Source organism: Mya arenaria, chromosome 6, assembly GCF_026914265.1.
Source record: "Mya arenaria isolate MELC-2E11 chromosome 6, ASM2691426v1".
NCBI lineage: Eukaryota > Metazoa > Mollusca > Bivalvia > Myida > Myidae > Mya > Mya arenaria.
Genome location: NC_069127.1, coordinates 61419074 through 61435757, shown reverse-complemented (window position 1 = coordinate 61435757; position 16684 = coordinate 61419074). Strand labels below are relative to the sequence as shown.

At 30.5% G+C, this 16684-nt stretch overlaps 1 protein-coding gene across 2 annotated transcripts in view; it reads right to left on the bottom strand.

Moving 5' to 3' along the window:
- The window catches only part of LOC128238383 (uncharacterized), a 51111-nt gene that overhangs the window by 5479 nt on the left and 28948 nt on the right, over positions 1-16684 (bottom strand). Inside the window, exons 2-4 of one of the 2 annotated variants that reach the window (XM_052954255.1) lie at positions 10222-10487; positions 6558-7653; positions 1595-1736 (exon numbers count right to left, since the gene is read on the bottom strand). In XM_052954255.1, coding sequence (XP_052810215.1) covers positions 1595-1736; positions 6558-7653; positions 10222-10487 — 1504 coding nt within the window. Of the gene's footprint in view, positions 1-1594; positions 1737-6557; positions 7654-7982; positions 9159-10221; positions 10488-16684 lie in introns of those variants that run through there. The other variant, XM_052954256.1, reaches the window with a different exon arrangement.

Here is a 16684-nt window from a genome sequence, read left to right as displayed (position 1 = left end):
GTCGAAAGGCCATTAAGGTTATGGGACTCGTTTGTAAATGCTGTCTTAAATGCCATGCCATTTTATTATGAGATATCAGAGCATTTCATGAAAAACATTCATATTTGTCATAAATATAAATCATCAAGCAACAAAAGTTCATTTTGTATTTAATAAATTTGTGAGAAAAAATATATGTCCGAATTTTATACTTACTTTCAATAAATCAAATACCTCCAATAAAATGACAAACAATAACCACTTTGAAGATTTAAACGTTATTCACATAAACTCCCAAAAAGAAAACACATAAAAAAAGCATTTGCAATTAAACATAATACTCCCAGCTTGAAAAAATTCACAGAAATGATAAATGGGTAATTTAAAAATCATAAAATCTTGTCTTGCTTATGTCAAAGTGTCACTTGGAATGATATCAAAATTGTAATTCTTTGCCCTGCAGAAAAATCGCAAAGGCAAGATAATTTATCATTTTTCACAATCTACTGATGTGCAAAGATAAAAAAAGAAGGAATACTTACAAAATGATAACCACTTAAAAGAATTTTAATCTTTTGTATTGCTTTTAAAATAATGCTTAATGTCTTAAGTCACGATATGTTTATCTTAAGTAAAGTTTTTCATTAGAATTAAAAGATAAGTATCAATGACAATCAACCAATTTTATCAATTAGTAATGATCAAAGAATGATTTGTTTAGCAGCAAAAACTTAGGTTATCATTTGACAATGATACTTTGTCTGTTTGGTGTATTTTTAAAACATTAGCAATTATTACTTATGTATCAAATTTTGCCAAGACTGTCAATGGTTTGTTTACGCGGGTACAAAGTATTTTATTGATTTCGGTATCAGGTTAAAGGATGCTGTTTCTTTCCTTGCGGTATTGTTACACGCAGATGTTATAATTTTCTGAACCCGAGAAATGTAATAAGTGCAAAAAATTTTGAACAGATATTTCAAAGTCCTCTTTATCAGGCTAAAACAATTGTTACCATTAAATAATAAAACCACAATTTTTATCAATGCACAAATAATCGTGCACGCAAATATTGCAGGCATTCTGAGGAGATATAAAATAGAACATGTTGTGAAGATTATTAATATATGATGTAAAAATAATATGATGTATATATGCATTTAATATGCAAAACTTATAACTATGCATTTTATGACAATGTTTTATGATTTGATTTTGATGCAGTATGCATATTATTTTTATTGTTACAGTTTTATAACAGCAAACACAACTTAATATTCTCTATCTGCCTATTTATAAGAAATTAATCTACATCTAATTGGATAAATCATGTTTTCCATTTAATTAAAGTCTAGACATCATAATTGCAATCCCATAATCTTTGCAAATTACAGTGACCCGAAAAATTAAATAAGAGAAGCATCTATTATATAACTTGTATGGCCATTTTAGAAATAGACAAGATATAGGTATTAATTTCGATACTTGATTCTTTAAACAGAAAAAAAGAAATCTGGTTTTTTTTGTAACTTATAACTTATGAATGCAAATGCGGCTGCATAATGGCAAACAGACATTAAGCTAATTCAAATACTTAATTATTTTATAAACTTACTCAGTTTCTTCTTCCAAAGTCAACGAGTCTCGCCCCGAATCTTTCCCGAGTGAATACTGAGACGTGAACTTCGGCTCCTCGCTACGTAGGTCAGAGTCTAGGGAGTGGCGATTACTGCTTGTTCCACTCTGGCTCCAGTTTCCTGAAAATGGACAAAAATGAAAAAAATATTGAAGCGATTACAATTTATAAGATAAGATTACCATATGCCAGAAATAGGATTGTTTTTATGTATAAATAGATGCATATTGTATAAAAATTCATGCAATTTGAATATAATACAAAGCATTACTCATTTGACTTGCTAATCAAATTTTCATAGTAAAGTGAAATTCTATAGCAAGTATTGAATTTTACAAATAATGAAATAAAATAATCATAAAATAAGTTTTAATCATATAAATCAAATTTTCCAACAAGTAAAGTCCCCATTTATTACTAAATATCTTAAATCATAGCAATCAATTCCAGTATAGTACCACTAATACTAAGATAGAAGTTCTGACTTTGGTCACAGGAAGGATTACAATGCCTTGACAATATATTTATTTACAGATTATTATAGAGATATGATCTGCAAATATTTGCACGAATTAGAGTTGTGGCAAAATTGCTGTGATTTGATCAATCTGTGCTAAATTTGATGAAAGTTAAAGATAACCCATGTTGACCCAGTAAACAGTACAAACCATTCAAGCGAAATTCCTTATATACCTAAGATGCCATGGTCAGAGAAATTATGAGTCATATTGAAAAAAAAATGACATTTTTTAGCTAGGTATTGGGGCCTCATAAGCAGGGTATCATAGTTATTTTTTTAAATATTTTGGACAGAAATCTTTAATTCAAGTTTACACAATTTGTTTCGTTGGATATCTGCAACCACTTGGTTATTTTTAGTTTTTTTGTCATGATCATTTAACAGGAGTGCCGACGTCACATATTGTACGCAGACAATTATGTTATAATTTATACAAGTATTAATTTTCCTAGCAAAATATACTTGTAATTAAGACATGTCATTATATTCTAAAGAAATCCATTGCTATTTTGATCAGTTGAAAAACATGTTCACACACACATTTACAAATAAAAATCCAATTATCTTATTTTTTTCAAAATATTAATTATTATAAAAGATGATCTTTAAAAATCATATCCAAGTCATTTTTATATATTTTTTATACATATAATTATTATTATCACATCACAATTGAAATAGAATTATACTGTACTTCACATGCACAATCCTTAATGTCCGACACTTTAAGTATAGATTTATTTATAAGAAACCTTTTTAACACTTGAATAGTAAACAATCACCTTTTTCTATATTTGTTTTCAACTTTCGTTGAGAGTGTTTTTATTGCTTGTATAAAAACACTTTTTGTTACCGCTCTGCAGCGTTGCGAAAACTTACCAAATATTTATTCAATTACCTCTTATCCTACGTAAATTTCTAACACTTTACATTCCAAAACCAAGAATAATATTAATCTCAAACCGCTTAATTCAATTACACTGTACAATAATCCTTGTATTATCCTATTAAACCAACTCTGCTTGGATATTTTAACACATTGCAATTTCATGACATGATTTGCGGTTATAACCAGCATCATAAAGTAACGTTTCCACAAATCTGCCTTTATCCGCACATAAGTATTATAAGTAGCAGCAAAAATACAACACTTTTCGACAAGTGAAATATTATGTCTCACTTATTATTCGTTATTTCAACCAGCCTTAAGCTTAAGGCGAAATTGTTTCCCAACTTCAATCGAAACATTTCGTTAACTGAATATAGCATCTCGCAAAATATGGCAAACATGAACTGGAGAATCGTTTAAACATCTAGCAGGTTTAAACGATTATGAATCATTTTCTATTATCATTCCTGTCACATTTATCTTAATTTAGTTTGCCTTAGAGAGAATTTATCTAACAAGTGTCTTGGATTAAAGATAACTATAAGATTTCTTAACCATGGGTTATGTTAAATGATATATATTGCTTATACTTTATAGCCTACACACATTGTTTAATTTTGCTTTATTCTTAAGCCTACAGTCACTTTGTTTCTGCTGAATTAGGACTTGAGGGTTTAATACATAAAATGAAAAGATATCTTTCTAGATATTTACTGGAGAAAAAGAAACTTAACATACAATTGTATTATAAGTCCTTGACCTTTTCTTTTCTTTAATAAGAAAGAATATTGAAGCATGAAAATGTAGTGGATAAAACATGTAATTATGATTGAGAACTTGTTGTGTTTTTCAATATCACATTTGTCCATTATGTTACTTGCAGTTTAATCTAAATTAGATCAATCAAAATTATACCAAATTCATTTGCATACATGATAAAAATGTACCAAGTTTCCTACAAACTTTACAATTAGTAATCCAATTTTTACATTATTCCAATATTTATTTGCATACATCAGTTAAGAATTATACAAAGTTTCATACAACCTTTACAATTGCTGAATTAGTTATCCAAATGTTATATCCTGATCGCATGTAAATTTCATTCTTTATAACTGAAACTTTGAATTTTGATCAAAAAATGAAATTAACCTGAAACTGTATCTCATATGCAGCAGCCACGATGACCTCCTATGGTTTCAAAATGATTAAATTGTAAAGAAAAAATCTTCACGCTACAGTGATAAATTTTGGTCGAAAATTTAAAATGAAAGTGACTATCAATCTATCCGACTGACAGTCCACGTCAATTAGACGAAACTTTAGATGCGAGATACAAATTATCTGGGATACTACATGTTTTAAAACATTTTTAAACTATCGAGACCATTTAGATTGTCCTTTAACAATGAACATACACAGTTTAAAATGTTTTTCTATTGAAAATAATCTATTCAAATCTCAAATTTCTATCAATAGTCTACATACCTCTGCACAAAATTAAAATCGTTATATTTTCCCCATTTTATCCCAAACATTTTGTTAAATACTAATGCTTAGTATACCAGTAATGGTTCATGAATGTATATCAAACCTTACATGAGAAAATATGCTAAAACATACATACTTACACGTACTTAAGTAAAGAAAGTCAACATAGAGGTCATTAAGACATCATTATTCCCGATTGCTCTGTCAAAATGCCCAATATGTCACGAGAAACAATGAAACACCTTATGAAACACCTTATCGTAGGATAAGTTTTTTGTTTAAACACATACCTATGTTTGAAACAGGTTTAAGTATCCCACCACGAATATCATGAAAGGTCAATAAGCCGTAAAACCTAGATTCATAAATCAAACCATATTCATCAACGATAAACATTCCTTCCATAAAAATTCCCTCATAGCAAAAAATATCATTCAAGTAATGGTACTATGATAGTTTACAAGTAGTAAATTGCTATAAGTATCATAGTCACAATCAGAAATAGTCAAAACCGAAGTCATTAAAGTGTACTTGTATCACGACAAACTGCTATTCCTACATTTAAGGTTTGATAAAACATGAATTTGGCGATGCAATCAAATGTAAAGAAAATGTGTAAACAATCCCAAATTTTGTTTTGTCATTATTGAGGGCGTAAATACAAGTATTTTGTAAAGCGTTGACTTTAGTCATCCTTATTTTAAATGTATTGACATGATTTATATTTTGATCCAAATTTATTGACAAATGATAAGATTATTAGACTATCCTTTTTCTGCCTGGCACACATTCTAAAAAACAAATATTATGAAATATTTATTTTTTTCCAAATATTAAGCGTTAACTGATGTCCTTGACTGATATAACCATATTTATTTGATATTTGATATTATAATAATATGAACACTTAAATATCTCCAAGAAGTGCTGTGTCTTTAACACAATACTGTATTTACATTTTTTTCTCCAAATGAGCTTTTCTTATGTCCTTGACAGATTTAACTATATTTATACAATATTTGATATTATAATAATATGAACACTTATAAATACTTCCTAGAAATCTTTTTATTTACACAATAATTATATTTTTTCCAAATAAGCTTTAACTTATCGATGTCCTCAACAGATTTTACTTTATTTATAAGATATTTGATATTATAACAATATGAATACTTATAAATATCTCCAACAAATGCTACTTTTTGGACACAATGTTAGACTTATGTATTATATAAAATACTCTGTTACATTTTTACTGTTCTCGTTTAAGCGGAAGAATGTATAACATTTCAAACAGATACATAAATTATTTAAATAAATTCTGACATGGTGAATAATTATACAATAACAAAGGCAGATTTACTTCTGAAAAATTATAATAACATTTAAATGACCCAGATGTTAAAGCAAAACATCTATGATAAGTATTCAGTTGCTATCCTTAAAAGGGGCTAGACACCAGATGGTCGCAATATCGGCAAATCGGCAAATACAACATTTCCTTGAAACAAGTGTAGAATTATCAATATGAGCTGGAATGAGACTGATAATACAATATTTTTCATGATTCAAAGAATATTTTGTCGCTGACTCAGCTGAGTTTACCCATATATTTAGCATGTGAAAGTCATGTGATTAGTACTGATACATATACTGTATCTAAACTATTATTAAATTTACTGGGATTTACATGGTAGACAAACCCAGTAAATTTCGAATGCAACATCTGCGAAAGGTATGTGTCGTAAGCGATGTGATGCATCAGTAAGTAAGATTCTATGCATTGTTCACAATGATATCAATTCTATGTATGTTTTGACAATTTTCTTCTTTTTATTGCAATGGTATCATCTGGTGTCTTGTCCCTTTAAAGCAGTGGTTTGATCCAAAACAAAATGAGCATCCAACTGTGTGCAAACATTTGTATTTTTCTGATTGAATTTAAATAAAAGATGCTCTGTTTATGACTTTTGAGTTCCAAAATTTAAAAAAGGGAGAATTTTTGTGTGAAAAACAAGTCTCTATGCAATCTTTTATACCTGAAGAGGATTGTCTGTCTTCACGCGCCCGTCGCTGCGATATTTCCCGAAGTTTAACCGAAGTCGTCCAATCTTTTGGCAAACTTTCCCAAGGGAAGTCATACTTCTTTGAATGTACCCGAGGTAGCGTGTTACTCTCAAAACTGTAGTAAGACCCTGGTCCAATGGTTGAGCTTGATTTTGAGGTTGATTTTGCTGTATATTCTTTGCTTAACAAATTATCTGGTACACGATGGATGTGATTTCTTTCCAAGCTATAGGTACTCTTACTTCGTTCCTTTTCTTCAATAGAGTTGCGAGGTTTTGCTTTTGCGTCTAGTAATGTATCGATGTCAAACGATTTTGGTCTAGGTTTTGGTTTATCTTTCTGACCCGTAACTAGAGATTTGATCTTATTTCCGATCATGCTTGATCTTTTTGTGCTTCTTGATAGTCGACTTGAAGCATTCGAGGCAATACTGTGAATACTGAGTGAGCTACTCCCATATGTGGAATTAAAGTCTTTCACCGATTTTCGATCTGCAGACAATGATCTCGTCACTGAACTTAACTTAATGCACCTTGGTAATGATTTCGATCTTCGACATGGGAAAAATTTACTGAGTTTTTGAGCTTTCTCCTCGCCAATTCTTTCTTCAAACTTTCCTTCGACTTCATCAAGATACTTCAACATAGCTTCATCTCTCTCGATATCATCTTCAGTGTCGAGATCATCAAAACTGTATGACCTTGGAGTTGTGCGATCTTGACCTTCAGTGTGTTTCTTTCTACGATCAAACTTTTCAATTTCGCTCATGATATTTTGCACACCTGAAACTGTTCGTCTACGTTTTTTCCTCTTTTCTTTTTCTTCCTTACTCTGCTGTGGTCGACGTCCAGAATTTCGGAACGATTGCATCCTTTCAAAGTTTGTTCCTGAGGTGTCGATGGAAACTATCTCCGGTGTACTTGGGGTCAGAAGGCATTCAGCACTCTTGTTTTTCTCCTTCATGTCATGTTCGATATCTTCAATCTTAAAATCATCCATACCGTGTATGGTTTTCGGTCTAACTCTCGGCTGCTTGTACTTTTTATCGAATGATCGTACTCGTTGAATCTGAAAAAAAGGAACTAATGTTTAAAACATTTCACATAAATTAATTAATTGATTCTTTCTTCTCTTCTTCAAAGGAGAAAATAACAATTATTTTTCTACTTACATAAATCAGAGTAAATATTAAGAATATTATCACGTATGCATTAAAAATATGTAATTCTGTAGTGTGTGAAAGGACTGGTTATACAAATGTACTGTTTAATCATCATCTTAGATAAGACTGTATGTGACTATTTATGAATGCAAGTTCTACAAAAACACAAAGAAAACATCTAGATACAATTAAAAATATTTTAATGGGAAAACAGTAATAATACTAATTAACAAACTGGAAATCTGAAGCAATCCATGTTGTAAATGGTAATTCCCGCTATATAATATAAGTCCACACAGTATATTAATGTAATGTTAATGATATTTTCACAGACTCCCAAACATTTACATGTTATATACATTTGATATTATTTGCTTATGACAATATAAACAGCCCTAAGCAAAACATCACCAATACATAAACCATGCCACTGCAATTCTTAAGGTTACAATACTGTGAAATTGTTGACATTTATGTGGGCTAACTTTTGCATAAAAAGTATTAAACAATAATTTATTGCAACAAAAACATTTGAAAATGAACATGAAAAATTTCATGGCTCTTGCGTAAATAATAAAATCTTTACACTTGACGTAGCCTAAGTTAAAAAAATAAAATTTGGCCATTATTTGTATGAGTTATCATGACATAGTTTTTGACGAAAATTAACCCACTGCAAAAATTCAAGGTGTCAGGTAGCCGATAAGAAGATTAAATCACTCCTTCCCACATTCAATGAATACAAAATGAGACTTAACACAAATTTGGTGTAAAAGTCTTTTTTACAGGTGTGATAGCGAATATATTTCAACAAGGTGTTTTTGTTTATAAATGTTAAGTCATTCAGCTGTTAATTAGATTTAAATTCAAAATGATGAAATGATTTTTCTATTTTGAGGATGTATGTAATTCTATAATCCTTCATTTAAAATATCAAGCCAACCATGATTGAATATTATGTTTTTTAATAAATTGAATTTAAAGCTAGAACGAGACTGTTTATTTACAGATATATAATTACATACAGTTGATATTTATTTTTTGAATATTTAAGCTTTTAAATCCATGGCTGACTAGTCATTTGATCTATTAATTGAAGCTAAACTTTTCACCTATTCATCATCATTAGGCTTTTAACTTCTAGTTTTAGGCATAATGAATGATATAAAAAAAAATCATTTAAACAAACAGAATTCAGTTTTATAAGATAAAAATATATAAAATTGTATTGTCACGATACTTAAATTTCAACTCCCGCGGGTCGGAGAGTACTTAGTATGTAAGTTATCAGGGCAGTTATCAGGCTGGTTGGCACAATTAAAGACTAAAAAATACATCTTGGTTTAGGTAACCAGACACTATCTACAAAATAGGTATTGACCCTACTGTTTTTTATAGTCAGTTGGTAAAAATATTTAAAAAAAAATTAAGTGTGTGTTTTAATATGTAGTTTAAAACCTTCAAAGCATTATTCTGAAGATTACTTTTAACAGCAATTCTCCAATGATGACAATTACATTCCTAGCCAAAAAAATAGCCTACCTACCCTACCTTTTTTGAAAAAGGATGTAACGCTAACCTAAAAAAAATTTGGCCTAGTAACCTGGTAACTTGGTTTATCTTTTAAACTTGTCTAAATACAGTACAGTACAGTTCAGAAACGTTGTTGACTTGTTCAGGAACCTACTTTTCAAAGTTATTCAAAAGTTCATGAACTTGAAATGTGGTTCATGAACTATCAGTATGCTCTTCAAAAATTTCTAACTTAGAAATCATCACAATAATAGTTCATGAACTGAAATTCACAAAAATCTTTCAAAGTTCATGATTTTATTTGAAAGTTCATGAATTTCATAACCCTTTATGGCAAGCAGGGGTTGCAAGCAGGGGGTCACAGGTTCAATATCCGGACTGGTCGCATACTTTTCGGAGTCTCTCACGAAATAAGTTGAAGTTAAGTGTGCTATGATTCAGTGTATAGTTAACTTTGTTTAAGTGACAAAATTGAAGATATATTTACAATGCTATTATATTTTATTAAAATGAAATGAATACAAACTACAAGTGGTGGTCAATTAGCAATAAAGATAACTCCTCCACTATTTAGTAACTACATACAACACAGTTGCTCCCCTTTGATATGGTTAATAATGGTGATTACAGAAAAGCTACAAAAATATTCATCCATGTGCTGAGGAAATCTCACCTTATTTTTCTACAAAAAAAGACATGCAAAATTAAAATTATAAAAAATATTTACTTTACTATTATACACACGCAAATTTCAGTCGCTCATCCAAATTAAATAAAAAAAACTTGAAATGTAATATTGTAAAAATTTTTTTTAAAAAACACAGTGTGTATTTCTTTTATACTGGCTTCTTCAAATTAAAACAAAATGCGCTAAAACTAAATCAAAATTCAGTGTTTCATGCTCTGAGAAAAAAAACAACACAAGACAAACTCATACATACCGATCTTGACAAATTGAGATCAGGTGTTCGTATTTTTTGTTCGTTCATCAAGACGGGCCAACACTTAAACATTTTCGACCCGCTGAGCCCGTCTTTCCGGTAAGCGTCGGCGCTGCGTATGATGAGGGTGGGATTCGGATCACACAACGCATACTGGTCTTGGACGCACTGTGGTCGATTCGTTGGTATGAAGATACTAGCATCGTAACCGTGTCTAGCCTCATGGTGGTTCGTAACCGCCGTAAACTGCTTTAAGTCACCCTCAGCTGAAAAGAGACAAATATATGGAACAAATATAACTTTTCATACTAGTTGTAATTTATAAGCATGCATACTACTTGCTAGGTTCAAATTGAATTCTGAGTTTTTTTTCATAAATTAAATATAAATATATAAAAAATATACATTATTATTGTAAAAATAATATTTCAATAATTATGGCTTTGTCGTAGTATCTTCCCAAAAATTACAGAATGGCACATAACATTATGAATAATGTACACTTCTTCAAATATCACAAAAAATCTAAATTCTGTGACAAAAAGCACAAAATGAAATAAAGTGCAATTTGCAAAAATAGTTAAATGATATGACAGTCTGAAAAGAGATACATCACTCAAAAGCATTGTAGTGCTGAATGAGGTTGGCCATTTCTTGACAATAATTATGCTTGTAAAAACCAAAAAAGGTTTCATTCCATCACAATAATAATGTAGAAAATTGATCAATCACATTTCTTCCTAAAATAGATCTTCATCAAATATAAGATTTCTGTATCTCTGTGTGTTCCTATATAAATAAACAGTATTCTCAAAGCTTATAATAACAGTGGGCAGGTTGTTCAGAATATTGTTATAGTTAACAATGTTGTTAACTGCATCATTGTTAACTTTCAAATATTTATAATCTAAATTAAGTCTCATGGACTCACATTTTATATATGGTATTTTTCACAAATATTGAGACAACTAATTCAGCAATGCTTGTTTCAATTAAATATTCCAGTCCATCATAAAATATTTGACTCAAAAGTTCACAACGATGCCATTTCCAACATTGTTAACTTTAACAATATTCTGACCAATCGGCCTAACCCAATATCTCTTTACCCTTTTGAATGCTATGATTCACAATAATGCAAAAACAGGGTCATGGCAAGCAAAATAGTTTCCGTAGCTCATCAAGGGAAACCACTCTAAAAATATTTTATTCAGAGTGTCCTAAATTGGATCAACATCACCCTCAATGATAACCTGCCTTGTTTAACAAAGGAATATATCAAATCCAAGTCCATGTACATTTGTTTGTCCATGTTTATCATGTGACTAGTTTATCTCCCGATTGCTTCAACAGTTACGAATATTTGGTTCATATCTGAGTCATGTCATTTGATCAACGCAATGTATTATGTAATTCAAACATGTTCACAATTTAAATTCATGTTAGTTTAAATCATTACTGGTTACCACTCAATAGGCGGATAATTCAGAACTTTACAATTTTTAACGTCATCAATGTCAATTTTTAAATCTGAAAGCTGCACTCTCACAGATTGACCATTTTAACAACTTTTTTATTTTTTGTCGTGGAAAGAGCAAATTTTTGCGTAAATATCTGCAAACCAATGAAAAAAAGATTGCTGACAAAAGATCAGATTGCAGATGTTCATATTTAAGTTCGAAAATTAATGTTTTATGGCTTAAACCGTTACTAACTTTTTAAGAAAAATGCATAAAACATCAATTTTGGAACTTAAATATAAAAATCTGAGATCTATTTTTTTTGTCAGAAGTCTTATATACAGGTAACTGGTTTCCATGGATTTTCGCAAAAATTGGCTCGTTCCAAGACAAAAAAAAAAAAAAGTTGTTAAAACGTTCAATCTGTGAGAGTGCAGCTTTAAAAAAAAGTGTTGCCAACATAAATTCTGTGAACGTGTCCCTTTAAGCCATTCCAATAAAATATTTATAACTCAAAACCAATTAGAAGCCAAAGCTGAATTCTTAATTATGGAAGCAGAAAATTGTTGAGATATTTAATGAAAATTCCTAGTGTCACTGGAAGGATCTTTTTCAGAATGTGAAAACAAACGATAAAATACTTAAAGGCAGTCAAAGCTAAGGACATTAATAATTAAGCAATAGGTTTTAGACACGAAATGCAATATTCTTGATTCAAAACATCGAGTTACTTTATACTAGTTAAGTTAAAAGGAAAAACAGACATTATTGAATGATAAATAAACGAAACAAACAGAATATACTTTAAAACTATAATACATCAATACATGATTCAGAGTTAGAAACAATACACATGTCCAAGTTAAAGCAACATTAGAAACATAAATTCTAACTCTAAAAGTACATCTAATCAATGATTCATGTGAAACAACTCTGGTTCATTACATTAATGGAGTTGTCTTTTTTTCTTCAACCGGTATAATATGCCATTACTCTTTTGTTTCTAAGCATGGATGAGATGCCATTTTAGAGATAACAAATGTGACATGTGTTCATTACTAATTCAATAAGGTAACTTGTTGTGATGTTAATATTTTCGAAAATCGATATGACAAAAATATTCCAGTGAAAATCCTATAATCCTGCAATTCTCCAAAAGTCTGGCCCAATATTATTAAACCATTTGCTCAGTCACATGTAAACCTGTGCAAAATCCTGTGTTTAATGTTGTTTGTCTAAGGTTTTAAAGAGAATGGTTTATTGGATTATCATTAAGCCACGTGCGTTACTTACAAAACATAATCCTTTTATTGGCTTCACCTTTAGAAGTTTAAAAGTTTTAAAAGACAGCCTGCGGCACTGCCTGATTATTTCTGGCAGTCTTTTTGCATAACAATTTAATCTCAAATTGAAAAAGAGATTGAGTCACTCAACTTCCATTAAAACAAGTGAAACTTATCATAAATAATAATCCGTCACCATTCACTTGATCATACTTCATACTTGACACTTTTAAAACAATTTTACACCACCAAACTCGTGTTTGGGTGCATGTCATTTCCGGGCCTTTTAAATTTATAAATCTCTTTTAAAAGGCCAAAACCCAGGTGAGAAACCTTTTAGACTGCCTCATTTGCATATTATATAACCCTTTTTATGGGATAGGCTTTGTAAAATTTGTCGTGGATCAAAGGCGGCTTTTCTGGTTGAGACTGAATTGAATTAATCTAGACAGGAAATAGGGTGAAATTAAGGCTCACTTTAGGGCAAGTTTGAGAACCTCAGAATGAGTATCTTTTTTTCTTGTTTGAAAACTTGCAACGTGCAATTCAAAAAAAGTTTAACACACTTTTATTATAAATATCAAATCTATTGATATTTAATTGTGCTATGAAAAATAAAAATTGGACATTTAAATCATAAATACCCCGCAATTGAACAACGAAAATGAAACCATTGTCGTGTCGCCAACTCAAACAAATTAGTCTGCTAACCTTATATCACTAAAGATACACTAAACCCCAAGTATCCGCAATATCAACCGTATCAAATCATTTCTTTCCCCAGCGCCGAACATTTAAAAATGCGAAGGACACCTCAAATTTCAACTTGATTCACGATGTTTACAATTCTCACGTCGGGAATATGTTTAGAAACATATGATACAAGGCCACTTAGTTAAACGTTGGTACTAAGTTTCAGATCAGTAAACAAAATGAAAAATGAAATCTAGAAGTCAACCATTTCAGTGACACAGAAAAAGGAGACTCGTATATCAATCAAAGTTATAGCGGGATCAAACGTAGGTTCACCAGTTATTTGACAGTGATTAATAAGGTAACAGTTTTTTTTCTAAATCTGCAACACCTCCATTGACGAGGGTATTATGTAATTGCTTGGAATTTAGAGGAGTTTAACAAACTTCTAAAGTTGGTTATCACTTGCATTAATATATCATACAAATATATATCTTTATTTAATTGGTATAATCTCAATTTAATTGCAAAACGATTATAATTTTTTAGACGTCTCAAAATTTGCATGCAAATCATGGTACCTTAATTATTTCGTCTGCTATCTGCAAAATACCCTTTGTATAATTCATGATTATTTTCCCAAAACTAATGGCACACACTTAAAATAATTAAAAAATCAATGATTTTGCAATTTGTGCACTTATTTCTATGGCCAATTGAGGTGCACTTTTTATTCTGCTGTGTCACATTGTAACAATAAATATCTTGCAAAAGGCTCAGTGTTATTACGCTGCTTTAAGATTATTTCCCCGTTGTCTGTCGACTTTAAGCAAATGTTTTATTACTTTGTAAATTGCCGATGGCAAAAACTAGCAGCTCAATTTCTTTACTTTATATGGCTTTCCACCGAAAATAAAAGCAACACCGTTTCGAATATCAGTGTTAATTCTAGATTGAAAACAGTGGCAAATTTCGGGGGGAAAAAAAGAGAATTTAATAAAACACATAGGTTGAAATAGACAAAATATGATAACAAGTCTTCAATAAAAGAAAATTACCAATTAAGTAAAGCAGGCCCAAATTTAAACAAACATAATAATTCAGACTTAATTTCTTTATTAAAGGACAATAAATTAACCAGAACGAGAAGAATTTGACACAATTTCTGCCTATCAAGGATACATTTAAGCTGAAGTTTTAAGTAACTACTGGTAATAAATAAGTTTATAATTAAAGACCAAACATGGCTAAAAGTATCTTTTATCTAATTTTGGTAGTCATTAAAATTTAGCTTTCTTTCAATACAGAGTGTTTAAATAGCTATAAAGGGGCACATTTTACAACCTGTTCCCCCAAATTTCATCTCAGGGTGTTTGAAAATGATGGGAAAACTAAAGCATCATCCAAATGCTTTATTTCTTTATGTTATAAAATGTTACGAGTCTCAGATGCAAAAGATCAAAAATGCATAAACTTTAGATGAACAAGGAGCATAACTTAACAAAAACTTAGCAACAAGGGACAAAACTTAAACAAATACCTATAACAAGGGGCATAACACAAAAAATATTAAAAAACAACGGGCATTACTCAAAAAGACTTGGCAACAAGGGGCATAACTCTATTAATACTACACGAGATGGATAGATCTTGCAACATCTTGGTTGAACAAGGGGCATGACTCAACAAATACTAAGCCAGAAGGATAGATCTGGCAACACCTTAGTTGAACAAGGGGCATAACTCCACAAATCCTTAGCAAGAAGGATAGATCATGCCACTCCTCAGTCGAACAAGGGGTGTAACTCAACAAATACTTGACAAAACTTATTACACTTCAGTTGAAAAAAGGGCATATCTCGAAAAATACTTCAAAAAGCAAGAAAGATAATAGTCTTGTTACAGAATAAATGATTATGTTATAATGTCATTGTAAACAAGATGACAAATTTCTTTGACATTTTTAGAGTTATTTTTTTTTACCTTTCTTACATGATATGCTTCCTATCATGATTTTAATCTACCATAATCCAGAAAAGATCAAGTCAGGAATAAACTTAATAATGCCTCCCTTTTTACTTGGAAATACAGAGAAGCTTGAAAATTGAAGAAATAAAGACACAAAATCAGCAATAAAATATGAAAATGTTGGCAGAAGAATATCCAAATTCCGATGTAGTTGAATAAAGGAAAATTTGGATTCAATTCAACAGCCACAAGAGACCTAAATTAATCACAAATTTGGGCTAAATTTGTCACTTCCGTAAACTTCATAGGGAAGTGAAAAAAATTGGAAGTGACATGAAATCCTTTGTGCCATTTTCTTATACATTCTGCAGTCAACCTTTTCACGTCAACATCAGTTTATTTCACGTGGCAATATAGGGCTTTATGAAAATATCATTATGCAAATAATTGGACACTTGGCCCGTTCAACTTACTATCAATTACATCTATTCATTTTGTCACTTTTTTCGCTTTTGGGGGAATAATCAAAATATGGTAATGTATATTTAGTTCATGAAGTGAATATGGTATCACGTTTCGAAACCAGAAGGGAATTGATTATATAAAACATCCCCCGGGTGGAAAGTGTTTTTAGAGCAAAGAAATAAAAATGAAATACAGTATGGTATTTCTAGAAATAAGTGATAAAATTTAATATGTATCGCATATTAACATAGGATGATGATATTTTTCACAACTTTGTTATTTGAATAATTAAAGCATTTAAACCTTTTTGAAATTGAGCAGTACATTTTGAAAGCTATTGGATTTAGGGGGTGCTTTTATATGTCAATATCGTAGAAAAAAGGTCTTAAGTATGCTCAAAATGCACCATTTTGGACTGGTTACTGTTTAAATTTTTGTTGGGCGTCAGTACGCCCATACCACCCAGCTAACATTTTAAACCATTTAAATTGCCCTTCTGAGGGAGAGGTTAATTCCAAATGTTGTGCTCCTAAGTTACGGCCCCTCTAATGTCAAAACTTGGATACGCTCCTGAAATGTAGTTCAGGCTCAAAT